At 37.8% G+C, this 24703-nt stretch overlaps 1 protein-coding gene across 11 annotated transcripts in view; it reads left to right on the top strand.

Annotated features, from left to right (window-relative positions):
* The window catches only part of LOC117323170 (WD repeat-containing protein 43-like), a 29472-nt gene extending 5021 nt beyond the window's left edge, over positions 1–24451 (top strand). The window contains exons 6-20 of one of the 11 annotated variants that reach the window (XM_033878218.1): positions 353–449; positions 950–1014; positions 5137–5308; positions 5857–5946; positions 6510–6626; positions 7546–7686; positions 17015–17130; positions 17567–17630; positions 18477–18590; positions 19191–19260; positions 20420–20475; positions 21262–21946; positions 23032–23248; positions 23311–23341; positions 23435–24451. In XM_033878218.1, the coding sequence (XP_033734109.1) occupies positions 353–449; positions 950–1014; positions 5137–5308; positions 5857–5946; positions 6510–6626; positions 7546–7686; positions 17015–17130; positions 17567–17630; positions 18477–18590; positions 19191–19260; positions 20420–20475; positions 21262–21354 (1195 nt within the window). In that variant the 3' untranslated portion in view covers positions 21355–21946; positions 23032–23248; positions 23311–23341; positions 23435–24451. Of the gene's footprint in view, positions 1–352; positions 450–949; positions 1015–5136; positions 5309–5856; positions 5947–6509; positions 6627–7545; positions 7687–17014; positions 17131–17566; positions 17631–18476; positions 18591–19190; positions 19261–20419; positions 20476–21261; positions 21947–22597 lie in introns of those variants that run through there. The other 10 variants (XM_033878215.1, XM_033878217.1, XM_033878213.1 and 7 more) reach the window with 10 other exon arrangements.
* Positions 24452–24703: the final 252 nt, after the last annotated feature.

Here is a 24703-nt window from a genome sequence, read left to right on the forward strand (position 1 = left end):
AAGTCAAACAAAGTTTGTTAAAATGGAAATTATTGCCTTGATCCATATTCAAGGTCATAGGGGTCAACTATGATCAAAATGCTAAAATGACTCTTGTTTTTAACAGACAAGCTTAGAATATAACAATACTTGGCTGGGAGTTTCTTGGGAAATTGCCCTGTAAAGTTTGCAAAATGAAAGAAATAATCTTCAACCTTCCCTATACTTAAGATTGCCTAGGAGTTATATTTTACTTTGATACATTTGTTCATTATGCTTAATTAATTTTGACCTGTAGTGTTCAGTAGAATTGTTCTAACTCCTTCATAATATGAAATTGTGATTTAATGTTATGTTATTGTATCTCCTCCAGGCACACCAAGTCCTCAGATAAGACTGCTGTAGCTACGTTCTCACTGCCTGATGAACCAGTGATGTTTGATATCTCCAGAGAGGCAAGGCCGGATCAGGTTAGACATTTCATTGTTTGTCGTCTATCAGGTATTTTAACTCGCACACTGCAAGTCGAACTATAGTAGTATCTCTTAGTCTGTGACCAACCTCAAAATTGTTCAATTTTCTAAAGTTATTGGGAGTAAGTGTTTTATCTCTGTATTGCTTATATGTATATGAAAAAAAAAAAAAAAAAAGACATTACACATTTATAATGCTAAGCTAGTGGACATTTTCCCAATCATCCTCATTATCATGTATTGATAAAACTTGATGAGAACAGGAACAGGACTGTTTGTATCGTTGTGTCCCTGTAGAGACATAAACAAGACTATTTCTACTGTTGTGTCGCTGTAGAGACACGAGCAAGACTAGTACTGTACCCTCACAGTCTTGTTAAAACAACTTGAAACTGTAGACTTTTCCATGTCATTAGTTTGTACATTCTGGGAATTGGAAATAGTCATACTACTGAGGCAAGCTTCATGTTTCATTAGGTTATATCACAATTTTACAGAGTTTGCTGCTGACAGTGGTGACAAAAGCTGGACAGATTCTTGTGTTTGAGCACACACTGAATGGGTGAGTACCAGGTACTTAGCTGTGTTAGTCTCTCCATATAAAGGATTACACTGGACAAGATCTCTCTTTAAATATTTAGTCTCGATGATCAATGATAACACCACTGTCTCCTGATTTTGACAATTCGTTGACTTTTCCGTGTCTTCAGTTTTGTATAATCAGGGATATAAATAGCCATACTACTGAAACAAGCTTCGTGTTGTTATAATGAGGTTTGGTCTAACAGTATGGGACACAATATACATGTACCTTTGTTACCCAAAATTTTTCCAATGTTTACAGGTATGTTTGTGTTGTTAGGCACTCTTGCAATTTTTACTTAACCTATGTCAAATATCTTAATATGTAATCATTCATAACTACAATTATTACAGGTTCATATTTTTCTCAACTCACCTGTCATTTTTTAACCAGGTCTGCCCGATGGCAGTGCTGGTGTCAGAATAAAACACAAGCCAATTATACAAAAAAAAAAACAATAAAAAAGAAACACAATATAATATGTATATTTGATACTCTTTTTTGTATGCTTAAGATTAAAGTAAAATCTGATCACACAGCCACATAATGCTTCCCTTCATTTGAAGCAGTGGCTATTGTTGAGTATATAGAGGTTACACAACAAGTGGTTGTTGGATATGGAATTTATTTCAATTGAGTAAGTTATTTTTTAAAGTTACAAAAGACACGAGCTTTAATAAATTCCATATAAAAGTCACGAGTTGTGTGACCTATTTCTACCACAATGATATCAGCTTGAATCAAAGGGTAACATGGCCAAGTCTAATTTTGCGTATGCAAATAAGGTGTACAATTGACGGACGGGACCGGTGATGTGACGTCATTCGATTATTGATGACTTTAAAAACAATTACAGTTTGGGTCAGAGGTCACCGCGTCAACCAATCAAAAACCGTTTGGGGTTTATTCCAAGTGTAGTATAAACTGAATGTTATTCAACAGTTGTAATGATTATTTCATGCCTTGGGAGTTTAATAACACCCATCTATTGTGGTCGAATTAGTATTTAGTCTCTGTAGTAAAGAATTACACTGACCAATATTTCTCTAAAAGTGTTTATTCTCTCCATGATCAATGATAACACCACTGTCACCTGATTTTGACAATTCATTGACTTTTCCATGTCTTCAGTTTTGTATAATCAGGGATATAAACAGCAATACTACTGAAACAAGCTTTGTGTTGTTATTATGAGGTTTGCTCAAACAGTATGGGACACAATATACATGTACCTTTGTTACCCAAAATTTTTCCAATGTTTACGGGTATGTTTGTTTTGTTGGCACTCTTGCAATTCTTACTTAACCTATGTCAAATATCTTAATATGTAATCATTTATATCTACAATTATTACAGGTTCATATTTTTCTTGAATCACCTGTCAATTTTTACCAGGTTTGCCCGATGGCAGTGCTAGTGTCAGAGTATAACACAAACCAATTATACACACACAAAAAAACAATAAAAAAGAAACAATATAATATGTATATTTGATACTTTTTTTGTATGCTTAAGATTAAAGTAAAATTTGATCAAGTAACCACATAATGTTTCCCTTCATTTGAAGCAGTGGCTCTGTTCTTGAGTATAAAGTGTTTAATCTCTGTAATAAAGAATTACATTGACCAAGATATCTCTAAAAGTGTAAAGTCTCTCCATGATAAATGATAACACCACTGTTTCCTGATTTTGACAATTCGTTGACTTTTCCATGTCTTCAGTTTTGTATAATCAGGGATATAAATAGCCATACTACTGAAACAAGCTTCGTGTGGTTATAATGAGGTTTGCTCAAACAGTATGGGACACACTATACATGTAAGTTTGTTACACAAAATTTTTCAAATGTATACAGGTATGTTTGTTTTTTTAGGCATCCTTGTAATTCTTACTTAACCTATGTCAAATTTCCTAACATGTAATCATTCATAACTACAATTATTACTGGTTCAGATTTTTCTCAACTCACCTGTCAATTTTACCAGGTCTGCCCGATGGTATTGCTGGTGTCAGAGTAAAATACAAGTCAATTATACAAAAAAAAAAAAACAATATAAAGAGACGCAATATAATATGTATATTTGATACTTTCTTTTGTATGCTTAAGATTAAAGTAAAATCTGATCACACAGCCACATAATGCTTCCCTTCATTTGAATTAGTGGCTATTGTTGAGTATATAGAGGTTACACGAGTGGTTGTTGGATATGGAATTTATTTCAATTGTGTAAGTTATTTTTTAAAGTTACAAAAGACACAAGCTTTAATAAATTCCATATAAAAATCACGAGTTGTGTGACCTATTTCTACCACAATGATATCAGCTTGAATCAAAGGGTAACATGGCCAAGTCTAATTTTGCTTATGCAAATAAGGTGTACGATTGACAGACGGGACCGGTGATGTGACGTCATTTGATTATTGATGACTTTAAAAACAATTACAGTTTGGGTCAGAGGTCACCGCGTCAACCAATCAAAAAGCGTTTGGGGTTTATTCCATGTGTAGTATAAACTGAATGTTATTAAACAGTTGTAATGATTATTTCATGCCTTGGGAGTTGAATAACACCCATCTATTGTGGTCGAAAAAGTATTTAGTCTCTGAAGTAAAGAATTACACTCACCAAGATCTCTCTAAAAGTGTTTATTCTCTCCATGATCAATGATAACACCACTGTCTCCTGATTTTGACAATTCGTTGACTTTTCCATGTCTTCAGTTTTGTATAATCAGGGATATAAACAGCCATACTACTGAAACAAGCTTCGTGTTGTTATAATGAGGTTTGCTCAAACAGTATGGGACACAATATCCATGTACCTTTGTTACCCAAAATTTTTCCAATGTTTACGGGTATGTTTGTTTTGTTAGGCACTCTTGTAATTCTTACTTAACCTATGTCAAACATCTTAATATGTAATCATTCATAACTACAATTATTACAGGTTCAGATTTTTCTTGAATCACCTGTCAATTTTTACCAGGTCTGCCCGATGGCACTGCTGGTGTCAGAGTAAAATACAAGCCAATTATACAAAAAAAAAAACAATATATGTATATTTGATACTTTTTTTGTATGCTTTAGATTAAAGTAAAATCTGATCACACAGCCATATAATGTTTCCCTTCATTTGAATTAGTGGCTATAGTTGAGTATAAAGTGTTTAATCTCTGTAGAATCAAACTTGACAAGATCTCTCTAAAAGTATTAAGTCTCTGTTATAAAGAATTACACTGGACAAGATTTCTCTAAAAGTGTTAAGTTCTCTACATGATCAATGATAACACCACTGTCTCCTGATTTTGACAATTCATTGACTTTTCCATGTCTTCAGTTTTGTATAATCAGGGATATAAATAGCCATACTACTGAAACAAGCTTCGTGTTGTTATAATGAGGTTTGGTCAAACAGTATGGGACACAATATACATGTATGTTTGTAACGCCAGGACTCCAGGTTTTGTTAAGGGGTATACCACCCATAGAATTTATTTAATAAATTACATAGGAAGGACATCCAACCATGGATAGAAGTGATTTATTTTGGAGTCCTGGGGTCAGGTAGATATTTCAATGGAATAGTCCTGATATGTAATCATTCATAACCACAATTATTACAAGTGCACATTTTTTTCGAATCACCTGTCAATTTTTACCAGGTTTGGCCAGTGGCAGTGCAGGTGTCATTGTAACACACAAGAGTCAATTATATAAACAAAAAACAAAACAAAGAAAACAACATGTAATATGTATCTTGGATACCTTCTTTGTATGCTTAAGATTAAAGTAAAATCTGATCATACAGCCACATAATGCTTCCCTTCATTTGAAGCAGTGGCTATTTTTGAGTATAAAGTGTTTTATAATCTCTGTAATAAAGAATTACACTGGACAAGATTTCTCTAAAAGTGTTTAGTTTCTCCATGATCAATGATAACACCACTGTCTCCTGATTTATGTTTGTATTAACCTTGCAGTTCTTACTTCAGCTATATCAAATGTCTTCATATGTAATTGTACATAACTACAATTTGATTATCATGGATATCTTTGTTACTATTTCATTTTGATAAAAATATTGGGAAAAAATCTTTACAGGAAGTTAAAGCAACCTGTGAGACCGAAGGTAACAATACAGGTAGCCACACCTGGAGTTAACGAGGAAGTACCACGGCCAATCCCTATTCTTGCTGTACATATCTGTGATGACAAAAGCAGCAATATTTTATTGGTTCATGGAAACTTCTTAAAACCTACATTTGAAAAATTGGTGAGTACACTTACTTTGTATACGATCACCTAGCCCAAAAAGCAGTGAGCTTCTTTGGTGAGATGTCTGTCATCTGTTTGTTTTCAATTGTGCTGTGCCCATCAACCTCCTCATTGATGGATTACTGACTGTAGTGATCCTGTTTTAGACAGGTATTAACTGTAGCATCATACATTTTGTTCATATTTCCAATGCTATTTTGTTCACAAATTCAGTTGCCATTTTATTGACAAATTTACTTGCAACAAACCACACACATGCAGCTTGCACACACCAGATGCTGTTCTTAAGTGACCATATCTGTTGATAGGATATTTAACAAGAACATGAAACAAAATCACAGTTATAATGGATTTGTATGACATGTACTCAAGATTTACTTATGTTTTGATGATTTTTGCCATTTAAGTTAACTAAGACACTACGGATATGCTAGAATTCCTGTAACCATTAGGTCATAGGACCTATTGTTATATCTATTCAATATGATACAGGTAGTTACTTTAGGTCAAAGGTCAACTGAAAGTCTTGTGTTTTAATGTTTACAGCCTTACAAGAACACAGACTCTGACATATGTTTGATACGACAGGATAAATCCAGAGTATCACTCAAAGTGGAGGAGTCCACTGTTACTAAGGTAAGATAGGGTATCACTCAAAGTAGAGGAATCCACTGTTTCTAAGGTAAGGTAAGTTAGGGTATCACTCAAAGTGGAAGGATCCATTGTTACTAAGGTAAGATAGGGTATCACTCAAAGTGGAGGGGTCCACTCATTCCAGCTGTCTCTTTCTAAGGTTAATCAGGGTATGGCTCAAAGGTAAGTTAGTTAGTTTCTAAGGTAAGTCAGGGTATTGCTCAAGTGGAGAGGTCCACTGTGTCTTAGGTAAGTCAGGGTGGCCTCTCGAGTTCACAACAAATACAGACGATAAGTTACTGTTTTGTGATCTGAGGTAGTGTCCCAACTATTGTGGACAAGTTACCATTGTAAAAGATACCAAACATCAATACAGAAAAAGCAACATATAATTCAGAGAGCATTTACCAGCCTTTATGTAGTATTAAGTAGTATTAATGAAAAACTGGATGTATAGTCAAGTTGAAAAATCATGCCTGTATGAACTTGTAATCATTATTTTTGATGTTAAATATACATAGCAGGTAGTACAAGAAAAAGTTTAATCCGAACATTTTATCAAACAGATAAAGACACCAGATGTATCTAAAGATATGACAGTTCTGGTACCCGAGCTAATGGCACCAAGTGTGCCATCAGTAGCACCAGGGAAACGACACAAGAGGAAAACATCTACATCAGAGGTAGGTACTCCAACCACAAGAATGTATTCCAATGTAACCCTTACTTTACAACCAGGAATGTGTTAGGAGGATGTGTATTGTGTATGAGAGGATGTTTATGTATGTGAGGAAGGATGTGTATGGGAGGATGTGTGTGTATGGGAGGATGTGTGTGTATGGGAGGATGTGTGTGTATGTGAGGAAGGATGTGTATGGGAGGAAGAGTATGTATGTATGTATGTATGTATGTAAGGGAGGATGTTTATGTATGTGAGGAAGGATGTGTATGGGAGGAAGAGTACGTATGTATGTATGTAAGGGAGGATGTTTATGTATGTGAGGGAGGATGTTTATGTATGTAAGGGAGGATGTTTATGTATGTGAGGGAGGAAGAGTATGTATGTATGGGAGGATGTGTACGTATGTATTGAAGGATGTGTACGTATGTAAGGGGGATTGAGTATGGAAGGATGTTTATGTATGTGAGGAAGGATGTGTATGGGAGGAAGAGTATGTATGTATGTATGTATGTAAGGGAGGATGTTTATGTATGTGAGGAAGGATGTGTATGGGAGGAAGAGTATGTATGTATGTATGTATGTAAGGGAGGATGTTTATGTATGTGAGGGAGGATGTTTATGTATGTGAGGGAGGAAGAGTATGTATGTATGTATGTAAGGGAGGTTGTGTATTTATGTAAGAAAGGATTTGTAAGTGTGTGTATGTAAGGGGGATGTGTCAGTAAAAAAAAAATGGACATAGAACAATAATCCAGTTATTAGAAGAAAAATTCCTCAAGAGTTAGAACCTCATCTTAATAAGACGTAATGAATTATTTACAAATGAGAGCCGTGTTATATCATATTTGATAACATTCATAAAAATGTTATCAAGTTAATCGCTATTGAGACATTATCATGAATTTGTACTTTGTTTGTAGATGACGATAGAAGCACGCCTTAATGCTATTGGTATGGGGGCTTCCAAGACGGAAAAGGCAGCGAAGACTCCCCCTAAAACAGATGGTCTAGCCAGGCTTCTGACCCAGGGGCTACAGAGCAAGGACTCCAAGATCATCAGTGTAAGCGTCTATACATGGTATCGTCTATACGTGGTATCATCTATACGTTGTATCGTCTATACGTGGTATTACATGGTATCGTCTATACATGGTATCGTCTATACATGGTATCGTCTATACGTGGTATCGTCTATATGTGGTATCGTCTATACGTGGTATCGTCTATACGTGGTATCATCTATACATGGTATCGTCTATACGTGGTATCGTCTATACCTGGTATCGTCTATACGTGGTATCGTCTATACGTGGTATCGTCTATACATGGTATCGTCTATACGTGGTATTGTCTATACGTGGTATTGTTAATACATGGTATCGTCTATACATGGTATCGTCTATACGTGGTATCGTCTATATGTGGTATCGTCTATACGTGGTATCGTCTATACATGCTATTGTCTATACATGGTATCGTCTATACGTGGTATCGTCTATACGTGGTATCGTCTATACATGGTATCATCTATACATGGTATCATCTATACGTGGTATCGTCTATACGTGGTATTACATGGTATCGTCTATACGTGGTATCGTCTATACATGGTATTACATGGTATCGTCTATACGTGGTATCGTCTATACGTGGTATTACATGGTATCGTCTGTACATGGTATCGTCTATACGTGGTATCGTCTATACGTGGTATCGTCTATACATGGTATCGTCTATACATGGTATCTATACATGGTATCTATACGTGGTATCGTCTATACGTGGTATCGTCTATACGTGGTATCGTCTATACATGGTATCGTCTATACGTGGTATCGTCTATACATGGTATCGTCTATACTTGGTATCTATACGTGGTATCGTCTATACGTGGTATCGTCTATACATGGTATCGTCTATACATGGTATCTATACGTGGTATCGTCTATACGTGGTATCGTCTATACATGGTATCTATACATGGTATCCTCTATACGTGGTATCGTCTATACATGGTATCTATACATGGTATCTATACATGGTATCGTCTATACATGGTATCGTCTATACATGGTATCATCTATACATGGTATCTATACGTGGTATCGTCTATACGTGGTATCATCTATACATGGTATCGTCTATACATGGTATCGTCTATATGTGGTATCGTCTATACGTGGTATCGTCTATACATGGTATCGTCTATACATGGTATCTATACATGGTATCATCTATACATGGTATCGTCTATACGTGGTATTGTCTATACGTGGTATCTATACGTGGTATCGTCTATACGTGGTATCGTCTATACGTGGTATCGTCTATACATGGTATCGTCTATACGTGGTATCGTCTATACATGGTATCGTCTATACGTGGTATCGTCTATACGTGGTATCGTCTATACGTGGTATCGTCTATACATGGTATCGTCTATACGTGGTGTCGTCTATACATGGTATCGTCTATACATGGTATCGTCTATACGTGGTGTCGTCTATACGTGGTGTCGTCTATACATGGTATCTATACATGGTATCGTCTATACATGGTATCATCTATACGTGGTATCGTCTATACGTGGTATCGTCTATACATGGTATCGTCTATACATGGTATCGTCTATACGTGGTGTCGTCTATACATGGTATCGTCTATACATGGTATCGTCTATACATGGTATCGTCTATACATGGTATCGTCTATACATGGTATCTATACATGGTATTGTCTATACATGGTATCTATACATGGTATTGTCTATACGTGGTATCGTCTATACCTGGTATCGTCTATACATGGTATCTATACATGGTATCCTCTATACATGGTATCGTCTATACATGGTATCTATATGTGGTATCGTCTATACGTGGTATCGTCTATACATGGTATCGTCTATACATGGTATCGTCTATACGTGGTATCTATACATGGTATTGTTTATACATGGTATCATCTATACATGGTATCATCTATACGAGGTGTCGTCTATACATGGTATCTATACATGGTATCGTCTATACATGGTATCATCTATACGTGGTATCGTCTATACGTGGTATCGTCTATACATGGTATTGTCTATACATGGTATCTATACGTGGTATCGTCTATACGTGGTATCGTCTATACGTGGTATCGTCTATACATGGTATCTATACATGGTATCGTCTATACATGGTATCATCTATACATGGTATCATCTATACGTGGTATCGTCTATACGTGGTATCGTGTATACGTGGTATCATCTATACATGGTATCTATACATGGTATCGTCTATACATGGTATCGTCTATACGTGGTATCGTCTATACATGGTATCATCTATACATGGTATCTATACATGGTATTGTCTATACGTGGTATCGTCTATACGTGGTATCGTCTATACGTGGTATCGTCTATGCGTGGTATCTATACGTGGTATCGTCTATACATGGTATCGTCTATACGTGGTATCTATGCGTGGTATCGTCTATACGTGGTATCGTCTATACATGGTATCGTCTATACGTGGTATCGTCTATACGTGGTATCGTCTATATGTGGTATCGTCTATACATGGTATCTATACATGGTATTGTCTATACGTGGTATCTATACGTGGTATCGTCTATACATGGTATCGTCTATACATGGTATCTATACATGGTATCCTCTATACATGGTATCGTCTATACATGGTATCTATATGTGGTATCGTCTATACGTGGTATCGTCTATACATGGTATCGTCTATACATGGTATCGTCTATACGTGGTATCTATACATGGTATTGTTTATACATGGTATCGTCTATACATGGTATCTATACATGGTATCTATACGTGGTATCGTCTATACGTGGTATCGTCTATACATGGTATCGTCTATACGTGGTATCGTCTATACGTGGTATCGTCTATACATGGTATCGTCTATACTTGGTATCTATACGTGGTATCGTCTATACGTGGTATCGTCTATACATGGTATCGTCTATACATGGTATCGTCTATACATGGTATCTATACGTGGTATCGTCTATACGTGGTATCGTCTATACATGGTATCGTCTATACATGGTATCGTCTATACATGGTATCCTCTATACGTGGTATCGTCTATACATGGTATCTATACATGGTATCTATACATGGTATCGTCTATACATGGTGTCGTCTATACATGGTATCATCTATACATGGTATCTATACGTGGTATCGTCTATACGTGGTATCATCTATACATGGTATCGTCTATACATGGTATCGTCTATATGTGGTATCGTCTATACGTGGTATCGTCTATACATGGTATCTATACATGGTATCTATACGTGGTATCGTCTATACGTGGTATCGTCTATACGTGGTATCGTCTATACGTGGTATCGTCTATACATGGTATCGTCTATACGTGGTATCGTCTATACGTGGTATCGTCTATACATGGTATCGTCTATACTTGGTATCTATACGTGGTATCGTCTATACGTGGTATCGTCTATACATGGTATCGTCTATACATGGTATCTATACATGGTATCCTCTATACGTGGTATCGTCTATACATGGTATCTATACATGGTATCTATACATGGTATCGTCTATACATGGTATCGTCTATACATGGTATCATCTATACATGGTATCTATACGTGGTATCGTCTATACGTGGTATCATCTATACATGGTATCGTCTATACATGGTATCGTCTATATGTGGTATCGTCTATACGTGGTATCGTCTATACATGGTATCGTCTATACATGGTATCTATACATGGTATCATCTATACATGGTATCGTCTATACGTGGTATTGTCTATACGTGGTATCGTCTATACATGGTATCGTCTATACGTGGTATCGTCTATACGTGGTATCGTCTATACGTGGTATCGTCTATACGTGGTATCGTCTATACATGGTATCGTCTATACATGGTATCGTCTATACGTGGTGTCGTCTATACATGGTATCGTCTATACATGGTATCGTCTATACGTGGTGTCGTCTATACGTGGTGTCGTCTATACATGGTATCTATACATGGTATCGTCTATACATGGTATCATCTATACGTGGTATCGTCTATACGTGGTATCGTCTATACATGGTATCGTCTATACATGGTATCGTCTATACGTGGTGTCGTCTATACATGGTATCGTCTATACATGGTATCGTCTATACATGGTATCGTCTATACATGGTATCTATACATGGTATTGTCTATACATGGTATCTATACATGGTATTGTCTATACGTGGTATCGTCTATACCTGGTATCGTCTATACATGGTATCTATACATGGTATCCTCTATACATGGTATCGTCTATACATGGTATCTATATGTGGTATCGTCTATACGTGGTATCGTCTATACATGGTATCGTCTATACATGGTATCGTCTATACGTGGTATCTATACATGGTATTGTTTATACATGGTATCATCTATACATGGTATCATCTATACGAGGTGTCGTCTATACATGGTATCTATACATGGTATCGTCTATACATGGTATCATCTATACGTGGTATCGTCTATACGTGGTATCGTCTATACATGGTATTGTCTATACATGGTATCTATACGTGGTATCGTCTATACGTGGTATCGTCTATACGTGGTATCGTCTATACATGGTATCTATACATGGTATCGTCTATACATGGTATCATCTATACATGGTATCATCTATACGTGGTATCGTCTATACGTGGTATCGTGTATACGTGGTATCATCTATACATGGTATCTATACATGGTATCGTCTATACATGGTATCGTCTATACGTGGTATCGTCTATACATGGTATCATCTATACATGGTATCTATACATGGTATTGTCTATACGTGGTATCTATACGTGGTATCGTCTATACGTGGTATCGTCTATACGTGGTATCGTCTATACATGGTATCGTCTATGCGTGGTATCTATACGTGGTATCGTCTATACATGGTATCGTCTATACGTGGTATCTATGCGTGGTATCGTCTATACGTGGTATCGTCTATACATGGTATCGTCTATACATGGTATCGTCTATACGTGGTATCGTCTATACGTGGTATCGTCTATATGTGGTATCGTCTATACATGGTATCTATACATGGTATTGTCTATACGTGGTATCTATACGTGGTATCGTCTATACATGGTATCGTCTATACATGGTATCTATACATGGTATCCTCTATACATGGTATCGTCTATACATGGTATCTATATGTGGTATCGTCTATACGTGGTATCGTCTATACATGGTATCGTCTATACATGGTATCGTCTATACGTGGTATCTATACATGGTATTGTTTATACATGGTATCGTCTATACATGGTATCTATACATGGTATCTATACGTGGTATCGTCTATACGTGGTATCGTCTATACGTGGTATCGTCTATACATGGTATCGTCTATACGTGGTATCGTCTATACGTGGTATCGTCTATACATGGTATCGTCTATACTTGGTATCTATACGTGGTATCGTCTATACGTGGTATCGTCTATACATGGTATCGTCTATACATGGTATCTATACGTGGTATCGTCTATACGTGGTATCGTCTATACATGGTATCGTCTATACATGGTATCTATACATGGTATCCTCTATACGTGGTATCGTCTATACATGGTATCTATACATGGTATCTATACATGGTATCGTCTATACATGGTATCGTCTATACATGGTATCATCTATACATGGTATCTATACGTGGTATCGTCTATACGTGGTATCATCTATACATGGTATCGTCTATACATGGTATCGTCTATATGTGGTATCGTCTATACGTGGTATCGTCTATACATGGTATCTATACATGGTATCTATACGTGGTATCGTCTATACGTGGTATCGTCTATACGTGGTATCGTCTATACGTGGTATCGTCTATACATGGTATCGTCTATACGTGGTATCGTCTATACGTGGTATCGTCTATACATGGTATCGTCTATACTTGGTATCTATACGTGGTATCGTCTATACGTGGTATCGTCTATACATGGTATCGTCTATACATGGTATCTATACATGGTATCCTCTATACGTGGTATCGTCTATACATGGTATCTATACATGGTATCTATACATGGTATCGTCTATACATGGTATCGTCTATACATGGTATCATCTATACATGGTATCTATACGTGGTATCGTCTATACGTGGTATCATCTATACATGGTATCGTCTATACATGGTATCGTCTATATGTGGTATCGTCTATACGTGGTATCGTCTATACATGGTATCGTCTATACATGGTATCTATACATGGTATCATCTATACATGGTATCGTCTATACGTGGTATTGTCTATACGTGGTATCTATACGTGGTATCGTCTATACGTGGTATCGTCTATACGTGGTATCGTCTATACGTGGTATCGTCTATACGTGGTGTCGTCTATACATGGTATCTATACATGGTATCGTCTATACATGGTATCATCTATACGTGGTATCGTCTATACGTGGTATCGTCTATACATGGTATCTATACATGGTATCGTCTATACATGGTATCGTCTATACGTGGTGTCGTCTATACATGGTATCGTCTATACATGGTATCGTCTATACATGGTATCGTCTATACATGGTATCTATACATGGTATTGTCTATACATGGTATCTATACATGGTATTGTCTATACGTGGTATCGTCTATACCTGGTATCGTCTATACATGGTATCTATACATGGTATCCTCTATACATGGTATCGTCTATACATGGTATCTATATGTGGTATCGTCTATACGTGGTATCGTCTATACATGGTATCGTCTATACATGGTATCGTCTATACGTGGTATCTATACATGGTATTGTTTATACATGGTATCATCTATACATGGTATCATCTATACGTGGTGTCGTCTATACATGGTATCTATACATGGTATCGTCTATACATGGTATCATCTATACGTGGTATCGTCTATACGTGGTATCGTCTATACATGGTATTGTCTATACATGGTATCTATACGTGGTATCGTCTATACGTGGTATCGTCTATACGTGGTATCGTCTATACATGGTATCTATACATGGTATCGTCTATACATGGTATCATCTATACATGGTATCATCTATACATGGTATCGTCTATACATGGTATCATCTATACGTGGTATCGTCTATACGTGGTATCGTGTATACGTGGTATCATCTATACATGGTATTGTTTATACATGGTATCGTCTATACATGGTATCGTGTATACGTGGTATCGTCTATACATGGTATCTATACATGGTATCGTCTATACATGGTATCGTCTATACGTGGTATCGTCTATACATGGTATCATCTATACATGGTATCTATACATGGTATTGTCTATACGTGGTATCTATACGTGGTATCGTCTATACGTGGTATCGTCTATACATGGTATCGTCTATGCGTGGTATCTATACGTGGTATCGTCTATACATGGTATCGTCTATACGTGGTATCTATGCGTGGTATCGTCTATACGTGGTATCGTCTATACATGGTATCGTCTATACATGGTATCGTCTATACGTGGTATCGTCTATACGTGGTATCGTCTATACATGGTATCGTCTATACTTGGTATCTATACGTGGTATCGTCTATACGTGGTATCGTCTATACGTGGTATCGTCTATACATGGTATCGTCTATACATGGTATCTATACATGGTATCCTCTATACATGGTATCGTCTATACATGGTATCTATATGTGGTATCGTCTATACGTGGTATCGTCTATACATGGTATCGTCTATACATGGTATCGTCTATACGTGGTATCTATACATGGTATTGTTTATACATGGTATCATCTATACGTGGTATCGTCTATACATGGTATCTATACATGGTATCATCTATACATGGTATCATCTATACGTGGTGTCGTCTATACATGGTATCTATACATGGTATCGTCTATACATGGTATCATCTATACGTGGTATCGTCTATACGTGGTATCGTCTATACATGGTATTGTCTATACATGGTATCTATACATGGTATCGTCTATACGTGGTATCGTCTATACGTGGTATCGTCTATACATGGTATCTATACATGGTATCGTCTATACATGGTATCATCTATACATGGTATCGTCTATACATGGTATCATCTATACGTGGTATCGTCTATACGTGGTATCGTGTATACGTGGTATCATCTATACATGGTATCTATACATGGTATCGTCTATACATGGTATCGTCTATACGTGGTATCGTCTATACATGGTATCATCTATACATGGTATCTATACATGGTATTGTCTATACGTGGTATCTATACGTGGTATCGTCTATACGTGGTATCGTCTATACGTGGTATCGTCTATACGTGGTATCGTCTATACGTGGTATCGTCTATACATGGTATCGTCTATACATGGTATCATCTATGCGTGGTATCGTCTATACGTGGTATCTATACGTGGTATCTTCTATACATGGTATCGTCTATACGTGGTATCTATGCGTGGTATCGTCTATACGTGGTATCGTCTATACATGGTATCGTCTATACATGGTATCGTCTATACGTGGTATCGTCTATACGTGGTATCGTCTATATGTGGTATCGTCTATACATGTTATCTATACATGGTATCGTCTATACGTTGTATCGTCTATACCTGGTATCGTCTATACCTGGTATCGTCTATACCTGGTATCGTCTATACCTGGTATCGTCTATACGTGGTATCGTCTATACATGGTATCTATACGTGGTATCGTCTATACGTGGTATCGTCTATATGTGGTATCGTCTATACGTGGTATCGTCTATACGTGGTATCGTCTATACGTGGTATCGTCTATACATGGTATCGTCTATACGTGGTATCGTCTATACGTGGTATCGTCTATACGTGGTATCATCTATACGTGGTATTGTCTATACGTGGTATCGTCTACTAGTATACATGTTACCTGTAAATTTGTGTTAAAATTTGTCCAGAGGTCGATCAAAGTTTTCAACTGATCTCTTGGAAACTTGATTGGTTTTGTAGTCATAATATGTGGTTGTAATTTCCTGAGCAAAATTTCCATTTTATCTTTATTGCATGAGATCTTGTCTGGCGAAAGTTTTGTACCAATTCCTAAACTGACAGGCTTTATAATCATAATATTTGTGTTTTCCTCAGTGGCGTCGTAATTTGACAATTTCTGAAAGAGTAATTATTTCTTGTTGATTTCAGTATTTTAGTCTTCCCTTGAGATCTTCTGACTTAAACTGATATCTGATGGAAATTATTAATTATTAATACCTTCCAGATTTCTTGTTTCATAATTTCACAATCCTATTTATTTCAATCCAATTTTCATACACACAGAGTGTGCTAAACCAGAATGACCTGATGATAGAGAATACAGTAAGGAGATTGCCTGTCCAGTCGATCATCCCACTCGTACAACACCTTACGGGACTGATGCAGGGACGGGCTGCCGGGTAAGTAATACTCATCCTTGGTTATACTGATGTAGGGCCGGGCTGCCGGGTAAGTCTGTCCAGTCTATTGTCCCACTCGTACAACACCTTACGGTACTGATGTAGGGACGGGCTGCCGGGTAAGTAATACTCATCCTTGGTTATATCTCAAGAAGTGTTGACTTTCCCATGTCATCAGTTTACACATTAAAGTATTAAACTGAATAATAAATCTTTGTCCTAGAGAAGTTTGAATAGACTTAATGGTGTTTTTAATTTGAATAGATGAGCTCAGAAAGAGCGATTTTTTTTTTATAATTGTTTTAATTCACTCACTATTGATAAGACTGGATGAACACAAGATAATGAAAACGAATCCAGGTAAAGAAGAGACCCCAATATCTTACCTGTAATTGTTCCTGTCTGAGGTGTCATTGTGTTGTTTTTTACTCCTCAGTTCCCACAAGCTGGTGAAATGGATTAAAAACATCCTGGTGGTTCACACGTCCTATTTGATGACGGTAAGTTCCTCATAGCTACGAGGTCAAAATCTACAGGTTATAGGGGAAACGTTCAGCTTGTCTGGTCCAAAGGTGATCCCAAATAAGGGAAACGTTCAGCTTGTCTGGTCCAAAGGTGGTCCCAAATAGGGGAAACGTTCAGCTTGTCTGGTCCCAAGGTGATCCCAAATAGGGAGAAACGTTCAGCTTGTCTGGTCCAAAGGTGATCCCAAATAGGGGGAACCGTTCAGCTTGTCTGGTCCAAAGGTGGTCCCAAATAGGGGAAACATTCAGCTTGTCTGGTCCAAAGGTGATCCCAAATAGGGAGAACCGTTCAGCTTGTCTGGTCCAAAGGTGGTCCCAAATAGGGGAAACATTCAGCTTGTCTGGTCCAAAGGTGGTCCCAAATAGGGAGAAGCGTTCAGCTTGTCTGGTCCAAAGGTGATCCCAATAAGGCAAAAACGTTCAGCTCGTCTGGTCCAAAGGTGGTCCCAAATAGGGGAAACGTTTAGCTCGTCTGGTCCAAAGGTGGGTCCCAAATAGGTGAAGTAGACTAATGTAATATTTCAAAGATCTTCTCATCTTGTTTGTTTCCTGATCAATACAGCCCATAGCATCTTTGTCTTTGCTTTTCTTTAAACAGTAAAATATGTCTCACACATTGCAAGGTTTACAAGATGCTTTGTGTATCAATTTTGACATAATATGTACTCATTAGGTTGTTGAAAACACTCTGGTCAAAGTTTCAAAAACTTATTGAAAATCAAAAGGTGTAGAATTGTCCATTGTTGAAAATCAAAAAGTGTAGAATTGAAAAGGGCATCATCATTATCCTCTATTGTCATTAGACTTGTATTTGTTTCGTAGTTCCCTGAAGTGGTGGAAATCTTTAGTTCTCTTTACCAATTGATGGACGCCAGGACAGCTGCCTTCAGTCGACTCTCAAAACTACAAGGCAAACTTGACCTCATTCTGTCACAGGTATGTCATATATGCTCACAGCCTAAGACAGCCCAGGTATAACTTTGAACCAGATCAGATGCTTGCTGAATAGTTTATTACAGCCTTCAACTTCAGGTCACTGCTACTAAAATTTAATAAAAATTTACCTATTATTTCTTAGATCTCTAAGCACTTAATTATTACATTATGAAGCATGTTAACTAAAACTCAAATGAGAAATAACTTGATGAGAGGTCAAAGTCCCCAGGTCAAAGGTTAATGTTGAATCTTGAATATTTATTGGTGAATGGCCGAAATAAAATAAATTTAAATCTTATGATAGATTCTTTTAAGCAAAACAAGAAAGATTTTTGATGTGTAATATACCAGTTTTGGATCCAAAAATGACCTGTATCATCATTTATACCAATGAAATCTTTCAACAAAATATTTACATAATAAGCTGTAGTGAGTGATACAGACCCTTTAGGACTCTAGTTATAATGATACAGGCCCACTAGGACTCTGGACGTCTGGTTATATTTGTACATGTATATTTAATTACTATAAATATGAAAATATGTCATCGTTATGTGAGTTTTACTGTTCAACAACTGACCAAGTATTTTTGTGTGACAGATAACGACACAGGAGCAACACCAAGAGGAGACGTTGACGGGACAGAAACCACTGTTAATGTACCAGGAGGGTGAGTTTGTCAGAAATAACCGGTGTTACTCCAACTAGACCTGGAATATTGTAACAAACCTGGAATATAGTAACGGTGTAGTATAGGCCTCTAAACCCATCATACAAATTACCGGTGTTACTCCAACTAAACCTGGAATATCGTAACAAACCTGGAATATCGTAACAAACCTGTGTTATAGTAACGGTGTAGTATAGGCTCTCAACCCATCATACAAATTACTGGTGTTACTCCAACTAAACCTGGAATATAGTAACAAACCTGGAATATCGTAACAAACCTGGAATATAGTAACGGTGTAGTATAGGCTCTCAACCCATCATACAAATTACCAGTGTTACTCCAACTAAACCTGGAATATCGTAACAAACCTGGAATATAGTAACGGTGTAGTATAGGCCTCTAAACCCATCATACAAATTACCGGTGTTACTCCAACTAAACCTGGAATATCGTAACAAACCTGGAATATAGTTACAAACCTGTGTTATAGTAACGGTGTAGTATAGGCTCTCAACCCATCATACAAATTACCAGTGTTACTCCAACTAAACCTGGAATATAGTAACAAACCTGGAATATCGTAACAAACCTGGAATATAGTAACGGTGTAGTATAGGCCTCTCAACCCATCATACAAATTACTGGTGTTACTCAAACTAAACCTGGAATATCGTAACAAACCTGGAATATAGTAACGGTGTAGTATAGGCGTCGCAACCCCTCATACAAATTACTGGTGTTACTCCAACTAAACCTGGAATATAGTTACAAACCTGTGTTATAGTAACGGTGTAGTATAGGCTCTCAACCCATCATACAAATTACTTTTGTTACTCCAACTAAACCTGGAATATAGTAACAAACCTGGAATATCGTAACAAACCTGGAATATAGTAACAGTGTAATATAGGCCTCTCAACCTAGCTTACAAATTACACAAATTTTAAGATCTTTTGTAAATGAAGATGTTCATGTAAAGTAGTGATAATGACCATCGAGATTTTAATTAGATTGACAGAAAATGATAGAGGAAAGTAAAGAATTTTTTTTACTTAAAGAGGATACCAAGCATTATGGTTTTACTGAATGAAGAAAACTTACGTTACGGTTGTACAGAACATGATATGTGTGTTTATATGAGTGGTTTCTGTTTCAGAATCGTCCGATGATGATGATATGGTACTAGATGTTAACAGCCAGTCGGATTCTGATGTAAGTACACATTTCTATGGCTACTTATCAGATTATGCCAAGGCAAAAATTGACCGAGGGGATACCCAATGCATTATGTATACTCATTACTGTATACCTTTATGTTTTAGGTCCTCGGATTCTAACATGTACTAGTTGACAGGTTTATCATGTTACATGGCGCTTGTCTCTGCCATTGTAATCCTCTAACATTGTTAGAGTACCAGAGATCAAGTCCAAACGACTTCTTATCCCCTTGGGACAAAGTTGGGATGTGATAATAGCTTGACGTTAAACATTCGTATGTGCACCTTTTGGCAGGGCTCTTGCAACTTCAATTTCAACTGAATTTCAATCAAGCTACATACATCGGTCAAGTATGAGTATACATCGAAATAGGTTGTGATTCAGGCTGCCAAGCTCAAGGACAAGGTCATCATTGATATTTATAGAAAATCATAGTCAGCTCTCTAAAGACTTCATTTTTAACCAGATTTCGATCAAGCTTCATACATTGGTCAAGTATGACAGATTTCGATCAAGCTTCATACAAGTGGTCAAGTATGAGAATACATTAAAAGAGTTTGTATTTTAGGCTGCTAAGGTCAAGGACAAGGTCACAGTTGCTATTTATAGAAAACTTTTTAGTGCTCTTGCGACATACTTCATTTAATGATAAAGTATGACAATAACTGGAATGAGTTAGCATAAGGGCTTATTAATTGTAGGATAGTTGAACAGGTACACGTGAAGATATTTGTATCACTTGTGATGAATGGTTCTAATTACCTTTTGTTGTATTTCCAGGATAACCTTGACTTGTTTGACCTTGATGAGCAAGAAACTGCTGGTGAAGATGTAGTCAAGAATGGTGAAGATGATATGGAGACGGACGGTTAACACCAGGACATTAATTACTCATATGTGTTATTGATGAGAGTGTATTGATCAGACATGAACTGTGAAAAGATCGGCGAAGGATCGGCAAGGATCGGCATCTTACGGCTGTCAAAAGACCATACTGTATAATGGACATTTTAGTTCTCCTTCCTGAAGGTTCATATTTTTAAGGTTCCATATGAAAGAAGAATTTGACAAAAGTATAAAAGACACAATGTTGAAAATGTACAAGTATCCAATGTATACTTGTAAAAATAAAACTACTGGCATGGACAGTGAACAATGTTGAGGCTCTTTTAATGAATATTAATGTGACTATGTTTGATGCTCACAATAGCAGCATGATAAATGTGTGACCAATACAGGCCCAATTAGCCTCTTGTTCCTTTCTTTGTTGGCTGTAGAGCTATTTTAAAACCTTCGGAAGACTAATACAGTTATGATACATCAATATTTGTACAGATTAATTGGCAAGAAGTCTGTCGGATCTCGCATATGTCCTGGGTTGTAAACTCATCAATTAGGTGTGACGTTCCCCATCGTCTGGTTTTGGCCGACCATGTCATTGTCTGGTACAGTTTGGACAGGCCAGGTCAATGTCTGGTAAAGTTTGGACAGGCCAGGTCAGTGTTTGGTACAGTTTGGACAGGCCAGGTCAGTGTTTGGTAAAGTTTGGACAGGCCAGATCAGTGTTTGGTAAAGTTTGGACAGGCCAGATCAGTGTTTGGTAAAGTTTGGACAGGCCAGATCAGTGTTTGGTAAAGTTTGGACAGGCCAGGTCAGTGTTTGGTACAGTTTGGACAGGCCAGGTCAGTGTTTGGTAAAGTTTGGACAGGCCAGATCAGTGTTTGGTAAAGTTTGGACAGGCCAGATCAGTGTTTGGTAAAGTTTGGACAGGCCAGGTCAGTGTTTGGTACAGTTTGGACAGGCCAGGTCAGTGTTTGGTAAAGTTTGGACAGGCCAGGTCAGTGTCTGGTAAAGTTTGGACAGGCCAGATCAGTGTTTGGTACAGTTTGGACAGGCCAGATCAGTGTTTGGTACAGTTTGGACAGGCCAGATCAGTGTCTGGTAAAGTTTGGACAGGCCAGATCAGTGTCTGGTAAAGTTTGGACAGGCCAGATCAGTGTTTGGTAAAGTTTGGGCAGGCCAGATCAGTGTTTGGTACAGTTTGGACAGGCCAGATCAGTGTCTGGTTAAGTTTGGACAGGCCAGATCAGTGTCTGGTAAAGTTTGGGGTGACCAGGTCAGTGTTTGGTAAAGTTTGGACAGGCCAGGTCAGTGTTTGGTACAGTTTGGACAGGCCAGATCAGTGTCTGGTAAAGTTTGGACAGGCCAGATCAGTGTTTGGTAAAGTTTGGGCAGGCCAGATCAGTGTCTGGTAAAGTTTGGGGTGACCAGGTCAGTGTTTGGTAAAGTTTGGACAGGCCAGGTCAGTGTTTGGTACAGTTTGGACAGGCCAGATCAGTGTCTGGTAAAGTTTGGACAGGCCAGGTCAGTGTTTGGTAAAGTTTGGGCCGACCATGTCAGTGTCTGGTAAAGTTTGGGCAGGCCAGGTCAGTGTCTGGTAAAGTTTGGGCAGGCCAGGTCAGTGTCTGGTAAAGTTTGAGGTGACCAGGTCAGTGTCTGGTAAAGTTTGGGCAGGCCAGGTCAATGTCTGGTAAAGTTTGAGGTGACCAGATCAGTGTCTGGTAAAGTTTGGGCAGGCCAGGTCAGTGTCTGGTAAAGTTTGGGCAGGCCAGGTCAGAGTCTGGTAAAGCTTGGGGTGACCAGGTCAGTGTCTGGTAAAGTTTGGGCAGGCCAGGTCAGTGTATGGTAAAGATTGGGGTGACCAGGTCAGTGTCTGGTAAAGTTTGAGGTGACCAGGTCAGTGTCTGGTAAAGTTTGGGCAGGCCAGGTTAGTGTCTGGTAAAGTTTGGGCAGGCCAGGTTAGTGTCTGGTAAAGTTTGGGCAGGCCAGGTCAGTGTCTGGTAAAGTTTGAGGTGACCAGGTCAGTGTCTGGTAAAGTTTGAGGTGACCAGGTCAGTGTCTGGTAAAGCTTGGGGTGACCAGATCAGTGTTTGGTAAAGTTTGAGGTGACCAGGTCAGTGTCTGGTAAAGTTTGGGCAGGCCAGGTCAATGTCTGGTAAAGTTTGAGGTGACCAGATCAGTGTCTGGTAAAGTTTGGGCAGGCCAGGTCAGTGTCTGATAAAGCTTGGGGTGACCAGGTCAGAGTCTGGTAAAGCTTGGGGTGACCAGGTCAATGTCTGGTAATGTTTGGGGCGGCCAGGTCATTGTCTGGTAAGGTTTGGTGTGACCAGGTCAGTGTTTGGTAAAGTTTTGGCAGGCCAGGTTAGTGTCTGGTAAAGTTTGGGCAGGCCAGGTTAGTGTCTGGTAAAGTTTGGGGCAGCCAGGTCAATGTCTGGTAGTAGCGACAACCTCCTTAGGTAAAATTTAGGCCGACACAGGTGGCTGTAATATTGTCTTATGATTTAACCTATAAACTAATGATTCTGAACTAGCTGATTTTGTATAGTGGCACAGTGGTATAACACTGCTTTTTACCAAGGTTGGATTCCCAGATTGGAAGTAGAAAAGTATGGGGTTCTCTGGCCAAACCATGCAATCTTTCTCTGTGTACAACTGTTTCCATCCTCAGTAATACCAACGGCACTACCATCAGGGCCAACGAAAGTGATTAATAAAACTTGATATAAGATGTTTTGCGATTGTTTTAAAATAAATAAAATTTTATATTTTATATTTAAATGAAATCTTTGATGTAACTATTGTTAAAATTGTTATGACAAGGTTTAAAGCAGATTTTTAGCAGATTATTGTTAGATTGAATCACATTAAAATGAAATGGATATTCCTATGGTGCGTGTCTCTGATGGGGTGAAGAAACAAGCAAGTCTTTGACTGAAACCTTTTCATTTTTGTCTTAAGACCATCTCAATATGTCACACCATGAACTCGACCATAGCAGTATTTGATCCGTTTCTTTCTTAAGTTCCATTATAATTTTATATTCTGAAAGGTTGAGGAGGATATTCTTCAATGAAAAGCAAATCAGTGATTGTTACATGGTTTACTGTCATTAAAGTTCATCATTAATGTATGTAACAGACAGCTTGTTGTGTTTTTAGGTCACCTGAGATTAAGTCTTATCGCCTTTTGTCCGTCTGTCGTCCATCTGTAAACAATTTTTCGATTTCTTCTCAGAAACCCCTGACCCAGTTTTGATGAAATTTTGGAGAAATCTTCCATGGCCAAAAGTCTGCCAAAATCTTCATAGACATCATCCCCAGCCCCTTAGGGACTGAGGGACAGGGCAAAAAGGGGTCAAATTGACTGCAATATCAAAAATCTT

The sequence above is a fragment of the Pecten maximus genome, chromosome 3 (assembly GCF_902652985.1).
Source record: "Pecten maximus chromosome 3, xPecMax1.1, whole genome shotgun sequence".
Taxonomy (NCBI): domain Eukaryota; kingdom Metazoa; phylum Mollusca; class Bivalvia; order Pectinida; family Pectinidae; genus Pecten; species Pecten maximus.